General features: G+C 33.8%; 1 protein-coding gene across 1 annotated transcript; it reads left to right on the plus strand.

The window, feature by feature from the left end:
• The first annotated feature begins 4696 nt into the window (after positions 1–4696).
• Positions 4697–19532, plus strand: cathD (cathepsin D). The gene is made up of 10 exons (XM_068761279.1): positions 4697–4797; positions 4883–4967; positions 5229–5355; positions 13731–13854; positions 14486–14604; positions 15259–15368; positions 15975–16061; positions 17327–17480; positions 17546–17752; positions 18724–19532. Exons 2-10 carry the CDS (start codon positions 4894–4896, stop codon positions 18883–18885), a joined length of 1164 nt encoding a protein of 387 aa, XP_068617380.1. The 5' UTR covers positions 4697–4797; positions 4883–4893; the 3' UTR covers positions 18886–19532.
• The last annotated feature ends 818 nt before the right edge of the window (positions 19533–20350 follow it).

Here is a 20350-nt window from a genome sequence, read left to right on the forward strand (position 1 = left end):
TTCGATATTCTACGTGGTCTCCTTTATAGGCTCCTGCAGCCATCTGTTCTCCATGCTATATGACTTGCCAACCCACTGGGCTATGTTTTCTGCTTTCATTCGTCTCCGAACCTTCTCCTTTCTATTTCAATCTCTTAGATAAACCCAGAGTGTTTCCTTCACGTCTCTTTTAGGCATTCATAGCTTGACATTGAGATCCAGAGTGGGAGACCACATTTCAGTCCCGTTAATAATTTGTAACAAGTAGTCGTACACTTGTCTTAAGGTACCTATATGTTAAGACTCCTTGAGTGTTTTAGATATTACTAAAGTTCTTAATAGTAAATAAGATTTTGTCAAATTTATGATCCATCGTGTAGTGTAGCTGAAAAAAATTTCGGCTAATATTTCTTCAAATAATGTATTTAGTATAAGTAAATTAAAATGTATTGTTTTAAAATTATAGTGTTACAACAAAAGTGTTTATGCTAAACCAGTAGAAAAAATATTATGAAATTGCATGTTAAAATATCTAACTACCCGCATGATGTGGTAGGATCCAATACTTAATTTTACAACTACCCACTAGTCATGGAACATATCAAATGCTATGTTTATAAAGCCGCCATTATAGTTGTACGATAATTTAATGTTATTCTATGTGAATAGAAACGGAGGCAGGGTACAATATCTCCATACCTCGGTACATAACCAGGGCTAAGTTTAGTGCACTCTAATATATTTTGTGACAAGAGTCATTGAGAAATTGAAATTTACGAAGAATTCTAATTTTGTAATAAAAATTCGAAATTTAAAAAAATTATTCAAAATACATTCATGATACATGTAGAGTGAAGTTAGTCGGTGTATGATTTTTAAACGCATACCCACGTTTTGTAACGAATCAATCGTTTCTAATTAGAAAGTCATGTCCAAAGTGAACATAAGACAGAGCTAGTTATAACGCATTGATTAGATGTAGACGTGGATAGGCGAGCGGTCAACGACGATACACTACATTCTTAACGCGATCCGACTATACCTTATAGTTTGTTCTCGTTAAGAATACGGTGAATGTATAAAAAATTTCTCTTTTGTGTTTTAACTAACTTTTTTTATTAAAAAGTTAAAATTTAATTAGTTTTTTTGGGTATTATATCAGAGTCCTCTAGATCTTCGAAAAACATTCCTCCAAATGAAACTGAAGGTTTTTAAGACAAGTTTAAGCTATTGGAAAATCCTCAGTTTTTTTTTCGAACGTTTTATTTTATTTGTGCAAGTTATAAAAGGAAGTTACTAAGTTTTGCTCTTGAAATGTATCCATAAAACATTCATAAGTCGTCAAATCTGGACTTTGTCATGGCGACGTAACCTTTTCGATATGATTTTTCTTGGGTTTTGTTCGGGTTGTACAACCTTCATGTTGGCATTAGATGTGGGACAAGAAGTCTCGTCCTGATGAAACCAAGTTAATTTGTCATTGAGACCTTGAGCTTTGGTTGTTGTAAGTTATTTAAAAAGCAAAAGTGAACTTTTTGATCAACCTTTATAATTCATCGTCGACTAACTTGACGGTTAAGTTTCATTTAATTTAAAATTAACACAACTTATTAACGAAGTTACCGCCTAAAGAAGTCAAACTTCGTGAATAGATGTATAGATAGGCTAAAAGCGGCACATTTATATATTTATCTAACAGTAGTATCTGGCACTTTCAATTCGTAATTAAGATTCATTTTAATAATTTTTCTCAATTTAATTTTTATACATTTAGGACCCATGGGGTCTATATTAAGAATTAATAGTCTCTTATAATTTGATTTCATTATACAAATTTTGACTCCGTCCCTTTTTTAAAAGTCTGTACATACAAAAATATATCTTATTTACACAAATAGGTTAGGTCTGTAAACATATAATAGGCTCATTTAATTAAAAACTTCAAACGTCAAAGTGATGTTATCAACCGTTATTAAATTAACGGTTTTTTTTAAATTTCGATTATCTATGATTTCCGGTTATAAATAAGTATAATGTAGTGGCACAACAACACATGAAGGTGCAAAAATGAAGGCATATTAAAATTAATATAACATTTGAACATAATGTAAAAAATTGATAATTCGGGATAATACATTTGTGCCTTATAGTGAAACACATTATTATTGTTAGATAATTTATTTAATTGCTGTGTTTAACTAGACTAAATAGAGTGCACTGAAACTTGGTCTCATATAATATAAATGAGAATTTAAAACTCTCTGTTATGTTGTACTGTACGAAAGTATACATTCCAGCACGATTTTACAGATAAAAATTAACTATTGTATTCTGTTTTTAAAAAAATGTGCTAATTGTTTTTTTCTTGATTGACAGTCCTGAAATAATGGTTGTTATAAAAACATCTATTGTACAGAGTAGTTGTGTGCAGTACAACATAGCAGGCAGGCGAGAAACAGCCGCTCCGTCAACTCTATGACGATAACTGTGTTTGTGTCGGTTTTATACCGTCTATATGTGTCTATGGTTTCTCTACAACGGGCTGTGGCCAAATTTATCAAATAACTTGTTATTTGGTTTGTAAATTGAACTAAATTATATTTTGTCTGTTTTATTTATACCTTATCCTTACGAATTCAATACGTGAAAATATATTATCGAATATTTCAAATGAAATCGGCTAAAATGAATCATGTTAATTTATGAATATATAAGATGATATACACCCAATCCAAGTATACAGTGGTCCGAGTCAAGGCGCCACAGGGAACGCTCGAACTAGGATATGCTGATTGGTTACAGTAGTAGGTTGACATGAAATTTCGCAAAAAGATATAAAACGGGTATACATATACAGGATGATAAGTTACATGAGTGAAACCTTCAAAAGAGTGAATTAACTCGTACCTCTATAAGATTGAACACCTATGTTCCATCACATCATAAATTGATTAGTTACATTATTTTTTTTTATTAGAATGTGACTAGCCAGTAACATCTGGCAGTATAGTTTGCAGGGACAGATAGTTATATAGTATAATATTTAGTAATACGAACGTTTTTTTTTTTATTTTACTATCGTTATTGATTATTTCTGAAACCCTTGATTTTTTAGTTTGATGCACCCTATGGTGTATCATACAATAATTGGTAGCCAGAAAGCTTTATATCGACTCCTGTAAAGCCTTTTCACGTATAGTCAATAATCTTGTACTACAAACAGTTTCTTGCGTATGGTCAAGCGCTGAAATACGTGTGCAATGAAAATCTTTATATACAGTAAGTACGCATACTTATGGCTTGACGATCTACTCGCTCATCGGTCGCCGTTTATTTTAAACTGGCCGTGTAAATTCTTCAGTGATCCAATCTTGCTCGTAGCTGTTACGCCTGCAAGAATTTGTTTTATTTTGTTTACTTCATTGAATATTATTAGCTATTTGAGTCAATTACCCCTTTCCATTTTATTATAATATATCAATCTCCTTGTTATATAATATTAAGCATTTACAATATATTATTTCTGAAATCCTAAAAAAAAAACCAATTAGGTGTGGCTTAAAATCAATAATTCCCAAAATATTAATTATATCGTATGGTTTTTATAGTTATCCGAAGGAAAGAAATGTAAAATACTACTAATGTAAACTTTGCGCATTACGATCTCTCCTTGCCGGCCAGGACTTTATATACTCGCAATGCCGCATTGTGAGCTGTAGCAACCTCTTCCTCTATTGACCGAAAAGAGAAAGGGTTCCTAGAATTATTTCGCCACTTCTCTTTCTGCTAACATATTTAAAAATGCTTGCGTTAATCAACTACTAATTATGTGTTACAAAAAATCTAAAAAATGTACTTTTTTGTAGGAGTATTCAGTTTATTAATCAAATATAATTTAATAATGAATAAAAAAGTCTTGATTTTATTTTGTATTATAAACATCTATTCCAGTTTCATTGCACGAAAGCAGAAGACAATATCCCATATACTCTATACGTTTCTAGTTTAAAGACAATCTAAATGTTTTAAGATGCTTACTATTTTAAATAAGCCATAACTGTTTTAAACGCAATTAAAAGAATTCTATTTTTTCACCAAAAAGAGAGAGTATGCTGTATACAAGTTTAAGGAACAGGTGATTGTAATGAAAGTCAATAATGATAGAAATTGTAAATACTCTTACATTCATTACTTTTTTAAAAATTGCGCAAGTGTCAATTACTTTTTTTTTAAATAAACTGAAACCTCGCCATTAATTGATTCACTGTTCATTTCTGGATTTCTTATATTTATAATAAATTTTCAGTTTTAGTTTTCATGGTAATTAAAACATTAGTACCGAAATTTCTATGCTTATTCAGTTTTCACAACACGTTTGAATCAATTTTCAATTAGTAATCATCCAAAAAAATGTCAAGTCTTAGAAAAAATGTAATGAGTGCAAGAAAACCTTCTTTTTGTTCTATAAAAGTACACGTAGACTGACATTTATTCTGTAGGAAACGCATCTTTATCTGTATTTACAAATGAGATAAACTATTCTATTATATTATTATATTAGTATTATTCTATTATATTATTAGTATTATGTCTGTAAGTAGTAGCGTATAAGTTATTTTTAAGCGAATTGAATTTCGCGTTAGAAAAAATCGATTTGTCTTCTCTACTCTGTGTAACTTGACGTGCGTGACGTTAAACACCGGTAATTTAATTACTCTGTTAAAGTTTATTTGTCGAAGTCGAATAAAATAAATACGCAGGTTTACGTCGATCGTAGGTTCTTGTATGCCGTTACGTTGAATATACGCCGGTTTAGCGGTGAGTTTAGGAGAAAATTTTATCCAAAAAGCTAGAAAAATATTTCGTAGTGCTGTAAAATACAAGAAATTTATAAAAATTGCAGAATCCCTGTGTATGACTTGCATGATGCGCAAGTTATTTGTGTTCTGCCTGGCTTTCGCCGCTGCATGCGCAGCTGGGATTACAAGGTAATATAACATTAACTAATTATATTTTTTAATTAAAAGTAATTTAAATTTATCATTATCAAATGACCAAATATTTTTTTTAATTTTACTTTCAACTACCAGATGATATTACGTTAATTTTGCTAATATTTTTGTTTACCTATTTCCAATTTCACGGAATAAAAGGGCTACCGCAACTACCCGTTATAAATAGTTAAAATGTGTGATATTTCATTCGAAATATATTTGACATTTTTATCTAATAAATTCACTTTTAACTAGGGTCCCGCTGTTTCGCATGCAGTCTGTGCGAAAGCACTTCCATGAAGTCGGTACTGAGCTGCAGCAGACACGGCTCAAGTATGCAGTAACCGGACCCGCACCGGAGCCTCTTTCCAATTACCTTGATGTAAGTATAATGTGTAATAATTAAATACCCATCAAACTTCCTATTAGTAATCTGTTGGAATTTTCTATTAATAAAGAAAAATGTAACAGTGAAACGGGCTAATAGTTCTAGCCTATTCCATGTGCAATTATATTTCAAAATATATAAAAGCATCAAAACATGAAAATCATTAAAATATATGTTTTTAATATTTTTAAAATCTAATGTAAAAAATGTAAAATTTATCACATCCAACTGTATAATATTATAAAAAAGACATATGATACGGTTTTGAAAAATTCATAATGCAAAATCATCAAATCATCATCACACCACACAGGTTAAAACAATGTTCATAATTGTTTCATTATTCGGCTATGAAAATAGAAGTATTAGTCATGGTCTACCACATGTGAAACCTGTTTTCGCCCAACATAGGATCCATAGGATCCCATTATTGGGCTAAAAATGTAATTAAATTACCTCTCATTACACTTACTAATGTAGATACTGTAAATATCATAATTTTTAATAAAGTAATTGTATCTTCTGTAGTGGTTTAACAATATATTATCTTTACCCTATTATTGTATCTTCTATAAACAAATAATCTATATCAAGTAAAAGACTAAATTTGTAATTATACCAGTATCATAGAGAGATGTGTATTGTAGGTAACTAGTCATTTCAATGCTTAAACAATTTTAATTTGTTTATTAAACAGCCTGTACTCTGAAAGCTCCACATCACAGGTGGCCTGACTGCCTTTTATGGTTGTCATTTCATAAAATATATTCATAGTAATTTTTAATATGTGTAAGAAAAAATTATGTCCATTTTTTATACTAATAAGGGGTTTGAAAATATATTTTTTTATGAACACCACCACAAAACCCCTTGTGAAAAACTAAAAATTTCTCTACTTGGTCAAAAGAATATTTTTACCAAATTTAAACTTTCTAAGCCTTATGGTTCTAGACATATTATGATGAGTTGTGATGATAATTGATGAGGATGAAATATATTAGGGGGACATATATACATTTAATAAATAAGATATAATACATATTACAGTATAATACTGTTTTAGTGAATGCTGTAAAATTCTTTGTCTGAAATGTATAGGAAATATTTTCAAATAACAATGGAATGATATTATATTGCTACTTATGTGTAAATGGCATATGTACATATAGTGGTATTTAAAATCTTTTAATGTCATTACAGATAAATGCTTTTATGTAATTAATAATACTCCTAGGAATGTTTTCCTGTTTGCTCTCCATATGCTGGAAGGTACAAATTGTTTATAAATAAGCATTGATTTGTTTATGATTACACTGTTTGTTATTATTGAAAATGTGTCACAGCAATGTCTTTTATCTTGGAATATGGCCACATTATAAGCAGTTCTTCCATCTTAGTGCATATACTTTACTATTATATGATTGGTGTAGTTTTAAAAGCTTTTTATGGTTGTAAATTAGGGGTAGACAAGCTCCTTAATTGTTTGGGCCATTGTTCGAAATTTGAAAATTTTCGCTAACCGCAATTTAATAAGCATTTTAAACACGCAAACGAATATTTTCTTTTACAAAAATTATATGACAAAAGTAAAAAAATATGTGCATTTAAGCTAGATATAATGACACGTATGTGACAGCATTCCTAGCAATACTTAAGATGCCGGTCAGTTTTATGATGTTAATTATGATCGGTGTTTCGATTTCGCTAACTTTATGGTGGAATAATACTTATTCACACCAGTTATTTGTTTCAATTTCCCAGGAGCTGATATAGGTTGTAAAAATTTAAATATTGAAATAATTCGACAATCAATCAGAGCCAAAAATAATCATTTAGAGCCGCATGTTGGCCACCTCTGGTATAGATCATTTGCTGTCAATAAAAATATTTTCAATATTTGGATTACTTGACAAATTAATCATTCTTTATTATCTGTCCAAACAGACTTTATAAAGCCAGAGGTTATTGGCTTGACACATTCCAATTGAAAAAAAGAATATTGTGTCATATTTCAGAGTGATCACTATGGAGGGCGATGGTAAAAAGGTGTTAAAGCTTTAAACTATTTACACAGATAACAAAACAACATGTAATTTTTTTTAAACACTATTAAAACAGCTAAACTAATCTTAACTATGACTATTAACACGTTAATGCCTTTTGTAGACATAAACATCATATCTCATAAAAATATTTGTCACAAAATTATCAGAGAAAGCACAGGGTTGTTAACCTAAATTTTATAAATATTTACTATTTTGTTTTGTACATAGATAACAACATTTATATTTTATAATTATACAGGGTGGCCCATAAGTCCTTTGATATGAAAAAAATTTATTAAAATAAAACTAATTACATTATGAATTAAATTTTTATTTACAAAAAAAGCTTAAAAAACGGGAATTATTTTTTGAAAATAACATCTTCTAAATGTAATCCGTTGCGATCACGGCACTCTTGCAAACGACGTCTAAAATTGTCGATGACTGCGCGGCACGTCACTGCTATAATGCTTGTCATTTCTCTGCGGATGTTTTCTTTTAGGGCCTCAATTAACCGCGGGTTTGTGTCGTATACTTTAGCCTTAAGGTAGCCCCACAAAAAAAATCCATCAGGGTCAGATCTGGACTACGTGGAGGCCAGGAAATGTCTCCTCTCTTAGAGATCACTTTGCCAGGAAAAAGTTGACGGATAACGGGCATAGCAGTGTTAGAGGTGTGAGAAGTGGCCCCATCCTGTTGAAACCACGTCCTGGCATTAAAGCCTGAAAAGTTTTGCAATTCTGGTATGAAAAACTCTTCGATCATAGCCACATATCGCTCTGACGTAACAGTAACTGCGCGCCCTCTGCCAATCTCAAAGAAGTAAGGCCCTAGGATACCATGGGCTGACATAGCGGCCTAAACAGTCACTTTCGGACTATGTAAGGGCTTCTGATGCTTAAGTTTTGGATTGATGGGGCTCCAATAGCGGCAATTTTGTTTACTAACATGCGCGTTAAGATGGAAATGAGCCTCGTCAGAGAACATTATGTTATTGAAGGAAGTAAACCGATTCAACATTTCATTCGCATAATTTCGTCTTTGAATACCGTCAGTTTCCTTTAATTCTTGAACCAACTGAATTTTGTAAGGGTGCATATGTAAATCTTTCTTCAAAATCCGTTGTAACGATGTCCTGGATACGTTTAATGCTCTGGCGCGCCTACGAGTTGACTGTGTCGGATTTTCGCGAATAGACTGTGTCACTGTGTCTATGTTTTGTTCCGTACGTGACGTCCTTGGGCGACCCATCCGCGGTTTATCTAACGTCGAACCGGTCTCCTCGAACTTAGCAACCCAGTTCTTAATCGTTTGAAGAGTTGGAGTGTCGTCAAAGTTGTGTAAAACTTTGTGTTTTCGAAATTAACGCCGCGCAACGGTTGCCGAATTGTCGTTTTTATAAAACTCGCGCACACAAAACGCACGGTCTGCTCCGGTAAAATGCTCCATCTCGACTAAATTCCCAGAAACCGAAGTTACTCCCATCGCTTCCCCTGCACCGCTCACGCGCGCCCTGTTCGTTTTATTCAAATTTTACTTTTCAAAGGACTTATGGGCCACCCTGTATATTTGAAAATATGAACTTCACATGAATTTTTGCTATTGTTTGAATAATTATTTCAAATATTGATAATATATATATATATATGTAATGCATATAGTAAATATATATGTTTAGTAGAATTATCACCATGCCGTCCCTGTTGTTTTGCTGAAGAATGTCTTCTATTGGACATGGGTATTCCCCTAAATTTCCAATAAGACCTCATAAAAGCAGCAAGCGTACTGCATCTTGACTTTATCTAGATCATTAGTCTACCTTGTGTTTGGACACTCTTTACTAAACTTGCTGGTTTTAGCTGTCGTTCAGTCCACCTATTGGCACTTTAACTTTCAGCGTGTTGGACCATGTTACTTATTTGTAACCTACCTAATCTAGCAACTGGTCTACTTCTCTTAATTAAATTTCCACAATGTTGCCTGTGAGGAATATTAACTAAGGAATTAAAATTCTTTATTACAAGAATATGCTTTTATATGTTTTAATTATTGCTTCTCTACCAAATTACTTATGTGGTTTTAAGAGGTATCAAATGAAATTTGAAATAATAGGTTTTCAATCATACTGTGATACAGTTAACAGTGGTCATGTGTGTCAACAGAGGTATCCGAGGTCCCCGGGACTTAAGCCTAGTCACTCCGAGGTTCCCCTAGAAGCCTTGGAGCTTTGCTGATTTGTTAGAGGTCTTGGTGTAGGAGCCCCCTGCTCCTTGTCGGCTGGAAGTCATAAATTTAGATGAGATTAGAAGTCTCACTTGCGCAGCAAACCGTTCCCAAAAAAAAATGATTTTATAGGTGAATGTCTTTGTTCGATCAAAGTTACTAGTTTTGCATATAGATATATCACTTAAGTTATTTTTGTGAATCGCTCATATGAGATAACCTTTCACATTTAATAACAGCTTATCATCGCGTGGAACGGTCTCGTGTTTATATTTGCTTTGTGCGCTGTCTGCGGAATAATTGATGACGTCATAATGTGGAGTAGTCCGCCATTTTATAATCTGTTTACAATGACATCTGTACTATAATGGCTGCCTTTCTTTACCGCCATTATTGCTACTTGTATATTGCGAAATTAAATCTCACTATAGATGCATTCATATTTACGGCATTGTAAAATCACTTAAAAAGATATTTTGTTGAGGGTATACGGATATTTGTAACTCTTATTGGGGGTATAAATATCAACGTATTTGCTGCAACGGACATTTTTTTTTTGGTATCGGCCGAAATTTATCGGATGGAGACAAAATACCACGCTGTCTTGAGCGAAGATAGGGTTTTGTGGGATTCCTACCCACTAAAACCACCTCATTGGTCGTCTTCTGCCTTTGGAAGGACAGCCGTATCTCCTAAATTGTTGGATAAAGCTGTGCCTTCCACGGCATCCTCGCTGTATTATAACAACACGAGACCACATAGCATAGTTGCCGTTCTCAATGTGGCAATGAGTAGACCAGGGCTTCTTAAACTATGGGTCGCATAGCAAAATTCTAGGGTCGAAAGATTTTAATGTCAAATATTTATATATACCATTTTATAACATCACTAGAGTTGGCGGAATACAGTGAACTTGCAGTGTCTAGACACGCGCATTTCTTGAAGGTTTTAAACTAATATAAATACAATTTTATATTTTTTTGAGCAATTTATAATTTTAGATTTTTATATGTTTCAAAATGAATTCTAAAACTATATATTTTGATATGTATATTGTTACCTTATAAATAAATCATCAAAAAATATTAATTTATTTTTCTTTTATGTTTGTATGGGGTCGTCAAGAAACTCGTAATCATAAATGGGGTCGTGAATGACAAAAGTTTAAGAAGCCCTGGAGTAGACGATGAAGGTCCACGCCCTCAATGTCCGATAACCCGGTGCCCTTTTTAGTCGCCTCTTACCCCAGGTTAAAGGGTTAAATTGACTACCACAGTGTATCGTCACCCTAACCTGAGTGTAATCTCACGAAGGTTCTACCACCTAATCCGGTAACAATATAATGTAGCAGTACGGTATGAGGCACTCAAAGAAGCCTTCGTTATTTATAAAACAGATTTTGACTTAGCATCATCAGCACCGCGTGACTTGACCCTGGAAATCTGATCCAATCTGTAGGCGCTGGAGCGATCGGATCTCTCAATACCTTCGGTTCTTAATCGGTGACCCAAAACAACTGCTGTTAAAGATATAAAAGTGTGATATATATCCCAAGATCTAGAAGATATAAATTACTCAATTCTCCTCGAGCATAAATTTTGCCCGTCTCTAGTTCGTTTGCGTTAATTTTAGTACAGCGAACCAATCCTTACTCGTAAATTTCTGTATATTAAAAACTACTCAAAATATAACAATGATATGTAAATGGTATGCAAATTTGTTTTGTATTACACGCGACTAAATCTATATGTCACACATTAAATAAATTACACCTTTGATAATTGAATCAAAGCGTTTCTTTATAATTTAACGCGAGTACGTTGCAAATGTTACGTAGTTCCCCTAACGTCACACGCCGCAACCAATGGGTTTTTTCACGCATTATTCAGTTATTTATTTTAATTGATATTATTACATTAAAAGCTGGTAATATGGGAGACTAAAAATTTTAAAAATATTTTACAGATCCGTACGATAAGGTGTACTTTAAAATAAATAGGGATAAGACTAAATTGATGTCTTATCCATGTCGTACTTAACCCTTAATAGCCTGATTTACGAAAGTGATTTTTTTAAATATTACTGTGTTTGCTTGAGGGTCTAGATCAGTGATTCCCAAAGTGGTCTATATCAACCCTTAGGGGTCTATGACAACCTGCAAGGGGTCTACGTCAGCAAAAAAAAATTTGGAGGTCCATGAAATGAAAATGGGAGTCCACGATAGTGGATCTCAACACATACACTGATAGTACTAATTTACTTACATCATACTATCTTATAATATCAAAACATTTACATTATTTATAAAAGTACCTATGAAGTAAAAAATTTATTATATGTTTATAAAATTGTGTAAGTTGTAGGATGTTCGTATTCACTTTGTGGTCGCAATACATTTTGAACTTTTACAAGTTCAAAATGTATTGCGTTTATTTGTAACCTAACCTAACCTAACCTAATAAATGTATAAATTAACATGTGTTCTTACTTTAAGTTTTTAACACTAAACTTCACTACAGTTAGAAATTTACAGGAAATCAATATCAGGTAAGTAGGGGGTCTACCCAACACGGAAAAACATGGCAAGAGGTCTACGATACAAAAAAGTTTGAGGAACTCTGGTCTAGATGAAGGGGAAAAAAGATATTTTTTTTAAATTTCGTTGGAAAGAATATTATACAACAGTAAAATTCGTACAGCCAACATATAAAAAAAAACTAATATTAATGTGAACATTCGGTTTAAAAGATTGGTATCAAAATTAAAACTCTAGGCTATTAAGGGTTAAGTAGGTGTCGGTTTTACTCGAAGTTGTAGACGACTATATATATCCGGTACAAACCGCTTGATAAGTCCAACTTCGAGAAAGAGATCACTTGCCGAATCCAACTCGGATGCTCAGCGTTCGGAAGGCTCCGAGACATGTCCAAGATATCGCAATGTTTGAATACAATGATCCTTGAGTAACGTGTGTTGCCAGATACATATGTCTGAGACGTGGTCGCTTATAGCGAACTTCATAAGAAGAATCAGAATCACCGACGTAGCGTTAAGAATTGCTTGTCTGTAGTGGCAGACATCGCTCGTGTAACCAATAGCTGTTGGGGGAGGCCAGACCCCCCACTAGTTGGAGCGACGACATAGTTAATACCGCGGAAAGTCGCAGGATACGACTAGCGTAAGGCCGGTCATTGTGGCGACCTTTATCATTCAAGGCTGAAAAGAAGAGTAAAGCTTGAGTTTAAATTGTTCTAATTGTGGTTCAGATAAAAACTCGATCATAAGATAGCTCAATTTGATTTTAACTTCTTTCAAATTAAGTTCTTAGAATTGTACACTCCACAGTGTTTTCACGGATTACTTAAAATAAGAAAAGGACTAATGTACTACTTCTGCTATATAGCAGTAGTCGTGCAATGAAGCGCACCGCCTGTTAGCCCGCTGGTAAATGCGCATGCGGCAAACAATGCGAATTACACAACTACCACCGTTAATTTCCTCAACACGCGTTTCACCCCTCCACGAGGAATCCTCAGGAATACTCCGTTGTGTCCATAGCGGAAGCTATATATTAGCTATATATTAGTCCCTTTCTTACTTAGGATGGACTTCCGCAAAGTAACGCCTGAATCTATTTGAGATTACTTAAAACACAAAATGTGATTCATAGGTACAGGAAAATGTACGATATAAATACATTTGTATTACGTATTTCGGTAAGTCATTAAAACCTTTTTGGTTATTTAAATTGTCCTGTATCTCTTGGAAATGTACTGTTAAAAAGTAGAGATTTATTTAAAAACAGGAATAAGTTTAAGTTTAGAATGATTTAGCTGAGTAAACATTGACATGCAATAACATGATTAAAAAATTTTATTCGGAAATATTATACGTAAATGTAAAACAAAGGCACTGACGAATGTGGAATATGGATCCTAATAATAAAAAAATAACTCTTGGAAAGAGGGAGTTAGAAACCAAGTCCATCATCCGTGGTCATCACTAGGCTGCTAAAGAACTCTCTAATCATAAATAATTGTATAATTTCACATTCTTTTATTATAAAAAATATCGTTTCTACTTGATAAATTTTTTTTACAGGCACAATACTACGGTCCGATATCAATTGGAAATCCGCCGCAGAGCTTCAAGGTTGTGTTTGATACCGGCTCCTCCAATCTCTGGGTGCCTTCCAAGAAGTGCCACTTCACCAACATCGCTTGCTGTGAGTATTGCTGCAGTATACTGGTGTTACTGGCAGTCATTGGAGACGTTGACGTCAAGTTAACTAAACTTAAATTACTTTTCCCGAAAAAAATGTATTATAGATTGTCATGAAATTTTTCGAACTAAAAAATAAACATGTCTTCTAAATGGGTACCTTTAATTAAGATATGAAAGCAGTTTACATGTTCCAGGCATACAGTACCCGGCGATAAATATTGCACATCGACCTTTGGAAAGAGACAAACGGCTAATTTCGGCTTCGTAGAGCATTATCTCTCTCCCACACTACCTATCTGACGTTTTCAGTCGTGCGACAGAGATAACGCTCTACAAATTCGCCAATTAGCCGATTGTCTCTTTCCAAATATAGATGTGCAATATTTATCGCTAAGTATTGTACGTTATTTCTATTCTTATTATAAAATAATCTCTTCTTACAATAACTTCCTACACTAATGCTCATTTTTTTTTCAAATAAGTTCATTGGCCAATTTGACTTTCATGCAATAAAAAAATATGTTAGGCTTTCGCAAGTCCAGCTTTTGCGATGGAAATTTAAACAAGTGCTTCCAAATTATTGTCCAGAGCGTCTTTTCGTGCCAAAATAATAAATAAAATGTCTTTATCAGTGTTACATAACAAATACGACAGCACCAAGTCCCGCACGTACGTGAAGAATGGAACCAGTTTCGCTATTCATTACGGATCAGGCAGCCTCTCTGGTTTCCTCTCGAAGGATGACGTTAGCGTAAGTAATTTTAATTAATATATTTCATTTTGGTGATAATATTCTTCCAATAGATTTCGGAGGGGACAGGAGACGTCTGAACACTACGGCGGTTCGGGTGAGACTAAATTCTACCCACAAACAAGAGCTACAAATATACCTTCAATAAACAATGTAACCTACTCACAAATATTATGAATTAAATAGCGTTAATCCGTTTTACACCATACCGCGTAAAATCTCAGACGTGGTGTACAACGTCGATCGCTATTTTGACACAAAAATATCTCAACGTACCGCGCACGTCTTTCTGGCGCAAGTGGTAGAAAAACTTTATTAAGGAACTTGTAAAAGAAATCTTATTACAATATAAAGCTTTTTTTTTAAAGATATATTAAAGTTTGGGAAAAGTATTTCTCTAGCTGAGCTCAAGAATTTTGTGAGGGTAGTCAGAAAAATAACAAGCCAATGAGTTTATAGGCCCTTTTCAAATCAGGACAAGTAAAAAACACCTAACTTTGAAGGCTTTAATCATTCTTATAATGCACACAAGCTATCACTAGGTTTCTTATTAATAAAAATAGAATAAACAAATGTATGTTGGTCTTACTAACAAAAAGAGTCTCAGTGTATTCGATAAAGGAACAGATGTTACCTTTAGAAATATGACACTAGGTCGGTGGCATCACAGTTCGAGGGCAGACGTTCGCTGAAGCGATAGCGGAACCAGGACTGGCTTTTGTTGCTGCCAAGTTTGATGGCATACTCGGCATGGCCTTCAAGAGGTAACTTGTTTATTCTATAAAGTTGATGCGCGTCGAGAAGGTTCAGGATTAGCTTCTTAGAAGGCCTGACAACAACAAATTTACTGAAAATTTATCTCATGCCGATCCGGGTATCGTTTTTGCATAAATTTCATGTAACTCTTTCATTTGAGAATGGTGAAAATCGGTCTGCGTAACGACTAAATCAAAAACACCATAAAAAAAATAAAGCCGTCACCCTACTGCTAATCGGAGTTTCACCAAGTTCAATAGTCGTACCGGGAATATTTAAATAATTCTGTAAGTTTGGTGTAATATCATGTTTGTTCCACTCTTCTTTCAAATCGTCGTCACTATCTGATGTTATATTTATTTTTTGATATTTTAGAGGCCTTATATCAGAGTCGCTCTCTTCTGATGCAGTATCATTTTCACAGTTACAACAATTCGATTTATAATCACGACATAACTTTTTTATAAATACGTTGATGTATTTTTTATAGACCACACTAGATCTATTTTTTTCACTATTGTACTCATTTTGTCCGTGCAATATATAATAGTGAAATTAATAGGTTAATAAAATGTACCAGTTGAAAATTTTGTTGTAAAATCTTTTGTTGACAGCATCGCCGTGGACGGTGTGACCCCAGTGTTCGACAACATGGTGGAACAGGGCCTGGTGCAGCCCATCTTCTCCTTCTACCTCAACCGGTATGTTCACACGCTTAGTAGATTTCACGAAATTAGATAATGACACACTCACACTAGTGTATATCTAAACCAGAGTTCCCCGAACTTTTTTTGTGTCGTAGACCCCTTGCCATGTTTTTCCGTGTTGGGTAGACCCCCTACTTACTTGATATTGATTTCCTGTAAATTTCTAACTGCAGTGAAGTTTATTGTTAAAAACTTAAAGTAAAAACACATGTTAATTTATACATTTATTAATTGAATTTAAATTAAAACTACTCAAAATAAAATTTTGTATCTGTTATGTAAAATATACGTAACATATTAATATTTTTTTACTTCATAGGTACTTTTATAAATAATGTAAATGTTTTGATATTATAAGATAGTATGATGTAAGTAAATAGGTACTATTAGTGTATGTGTTGAGATCCATTATCGTGGACCCCCATTTTCATTTCATGGACTCCGAAATTTTTTTTCGCTGATGTAGACCCCTTGCAGGTTGGCATAGACCCCTATGGGTCGGTATAGACCACTTTGGGAATCACTGATCGAAACTCACACAATTGTATATCTAGTTATAAAAACAGCTGATGGCTTATTATAGAATAATCTGCAAACTATGCAAGAATTTATTTCTATTTCCTAGATTTTACTTTGCGAAATAAGCTGTCTACAAAACTAAACATCGGATGGACAGTTCACTTCTGGGTTAGGCACATGTGGGGAATCTCTGCTCACCAGAGTTCCAGCTCAAACTCAGAGTCCCAAATCGACTCTTGATAAGTTAAACAATAGAATAAAAACATATATATTCCTGTAATGATTTTTTTTTAAAGTCTCGGATTTCTGAAACTTGGATATTAAACATTATTGTAAGTGTTTCGTTCAATGGTTTGCTTTTACTAATATGGCTATAATAAACGCCTTGTCCAAAAGTTTAAGGCAACCCCGTAAAACATGTTCACCCGAAACCTTTTATATTTAACAATACAAAGCAATGATAAAATAATATTTTGAACATCATTATGTCAGCCAAAGGACGCCCATCACAAAACAGGCTTCACACAGATGACCATGATGATCGGTCATGCGCTGCCAACGTCCTTATATTTTCGGTACACTACTGAAAAAATAGAAAAATCCATAAAACATCTGTTCCGCAAAATTAAAAGGCTGGGCTGAATGAGGAAAAATTATTCGAGCTCTAAGACATTATACGATTATATAGCCGAGACGAGTGTGTTGTATATTCGCATGGGTGATCGCTTGTGAATTTTCAGAGATCCCAGCGCAGCGCAGGGCGGAGAGATCATCCTGGGCGGTTCAGACCCGGCACACTACCGCGGCAACTTCACCTACGTGCCCGTTCAGCCCACATACTGGCGCTTCCAGATGGATAACATCAAGATCTCCGGGCACACCTTCTGCGCTAAGGTACTGTAATGATAAATTCTAATAAGGTTGTATTTTTTTGAATAATTATATTATTTGTGGCGCAGGGTTGCTCCGCTATCGCGGACACGGGCACATCTCTGATCGGCGGGCCGGTATCTGAAGTGGCAGCACTGAACCGCGCGCTGGGGGCTACGCCCATCGCCTTCGGGCAGTACGCCGTGGACTGCTCGCTAATACCTTCCCTTCCGCCTGTGGACTTCACCATCGGAGGCAATACGTTCACACTTGACGGCGCCGACTACATCCTACGGGTCTGATATACTTCATACTTTTAATATATCTTTTATCATATTATTATCAACATAGAAAGGATCGTTTACAGTGACCACTTGTCTATGTCGAGCGAAGAATTCCAAAACCCAAGTTGATAGAAATATGATCAAATTAAACTCGGTTATATTGGCATACATCAAAAAAACTGTGATGGTTCCAAAGGTCCCTTGATCTGAGAAAAAAACTCAAAATTCATTTAAAAAAACCTTCGCTCAATAATATTTTTTGTTAAATGAACTTAAATTTATTGGCACATAATTTAGATATCCTATTGTATAATCATATACACAAATATCCACAAAATACTTACTAATCTTATGAAGCCTAGAGAAAAGTATCACAAGTTTATTTTTATATCTAGTGCTAATGTAACCTCTATTTACTTTTAAATTTATCAATATAGACCGATATAGATATAGTGTATATAGACCAATATAATAAATAACTGCTCAGACGAATATATTAATAGTTATTGGTCTATTGCGGTTCAAAATGTAACATATTTCAGAGTAATCGCTTTATTGGTTTAAAATATAAAAATTAGTTTTCATATGTTATATATAATAAAATTAGTAATATTTTCATGGTACAAATTAAGCAATGAAACATCAAGTCCAATATACCATAATGGTAGAAGACTAAGGCCTTTGACCAGTATGTGTTGCCAGTGTTGACTTACTGATCCGAAACATGATCGGTGACATTGGACTTTATAAGGCTCGAAGTCACCCAGAGAGTTATGCTTGGAGTTAAGTAACCATTAAGACCTGAAGGTTCTCGAGTGGCCATCACGATCTGGTAGATGCGGCATGAATAAGTCTTTCACTCGGTGGACTGAAGATAGGTATACTGGATGTAGGCATCTTTAGGGGAGGCCTTACCCTTGCACTAGCTGTCTATAGGCTATTTAACAGTAAGTTGATGATGAAGAATGTATTTGTTGCACCAGGTCTCCCAGTTTGGTAAGACGGTGTGCCTGTCCGGCTTCATGGGCTTGGACATCCCTCCGCCCAACGGCCCGCTGTGGATCCTTGGAGATGTCTTCATTGGAAAATACTACACCGAGTTCGACGTCGCCAACAAACGCCTGGGTTTCGCTATTGCAGTCTAAATCAGTTGCAACCCTTGCTTAACTTGTTAGGTGCTCTTATATTAATTAACACTTCACTATTTAGTATGATAAAGTTTAGTTGTTCCTGCCACCCAGTTTTTTAAAACAATTTAGTTTTACTTTTAAATATAATATGATTATTTTTTGTGATGGCAACTTAATAAAAACTCACCTTTAATGTTGCCAGTTTATACTATTCAATCTATGCATATAACATGCAATTGGTTTTTTTTTAAGATTATAAATACTCTCGATTTAAAACACTTGTTGTAGGGATGAGATGAAATGGTGTGTCGTGCAAGATTTTGTATTTGTCGAAACCTTTGTCAGTGCAATAAATATTAAATTTAAAAAATGACAATGATGTAAAATAAATTTAATATGTTATTTTTCTCCAAAGATAACTTATATTCGAAATATTTAGAAACTTCTAGGCATTTTAGATATTTGTAGTTATAGATCTTTTTTCAGTGTGACAATATATGTATGTCTGTGAACATATATATGGCGCAGATCTCAATTGCTTCCTTTGTTATTGAGTTGGCACTAAAAATAAAAATTTAAAATTCACTGCCAAAGATGCATCGCTCTCTACGTCGAAATATTAAGAGCAACGTGACTCAAACATTACGTCACTGGAATGACTTGCAATTTATATCTTTTTAAATGAAATTTACTTAGTTGTTATACATAATAATTTTTATATTATTATATATAACAACTACTATATAACTAGAGAACTGGCTGTCTAAACATAATTATCTTTAGAGTATATATCAGAGCATGTTGATTTAGTTTGATTTTATGCAATATATATATTTTCAAATATTTGTTTGTTCTAATTCTTAAGTCTTTATTTTCGTTTCCTCTTCATACAAAAAATGTGGATGGAAGAAAGTTTTTTGACAGATCCAGGGATCCACGTAGCACACCAGTGATCTTCAAAACTGTTCCTAAACATTTCTGATGTTTATCATACCCTGGTTCAATGAAATTTGACCTTAAAGATGTTGGTATCGCTCAAACTATGTTATTAAAACCAAAACCAGAAGAGACTAGATAATTTTTTGGAAGGTTAGTGTTTTGTCAAGACAACAATAAAGCCCATAATTATTTTTTAATTATATTACTAACAAATGTCCAATCTTGAAATCTTTCAACATTTGCTATTTCACTTATGGCTTTTTGAGTTAAATTAATAATTCATCATTTTATTTGGGGCCGTATAAATACGAAAAAATTATCAGGATTTATTTACATTAAGGAAACTTGCACACAGCATTCAAACTCGCCTCTTCAGCGTCAAAATCGCCTCTGTCAAGTTTCTGGCCTACTTTTCTAAGCGGCTCATGATACAGAGCTAATGATAGCTTACTCATGGACTATATTAAATACAGTTATCATTTTATATTGTACAAAATAATTTATGATTTAAAAGTGTTTGCCTACTTCAATAAAGATAATT

The sequence above is a fragment of the Battus philenor genome, unplaced genomic scaffold (assembly GCF_028537555.1).
Source record: "Battus philenor isolate CCGP_79_NKW_IND1 unplaced genomic scaffold, ilBatPhil1.0.hap1 SCAF_14, whole genome shotgun sequence".
In the NCBI taxonomy this organism is placed as follows: Eukaryota; Metazoa; Arthropoda; class Insecta; order Lepidoptera; family Papilionidae; genus Battus; species Battus philenor.

Excerpts from the sequence above, each read along its gene's own strand:
- cathD (XM_068761279.1), top strand. The coding sequence starts at position 4,894 with ATGACTTGCATGATGCGCAAGTTATTTGTGTTCTGCCTGGCTTTCGCC. Across the intron at positions 13,855-14,485 it reads CTTCACCAACATCGCTTGCT|TGTTACATAACAAATACGAC; the intron begins GTGAGTATTGCT and ends TGTCTTTATCAG. Across the intron at positions 16,062-17,326 it reads TTCTCCTTCTACCTCAACCG|AGATCCCAGCGCAGCGCAGG; the intron begins GTATGTTCACAC and ends GTGAATTTTCAG.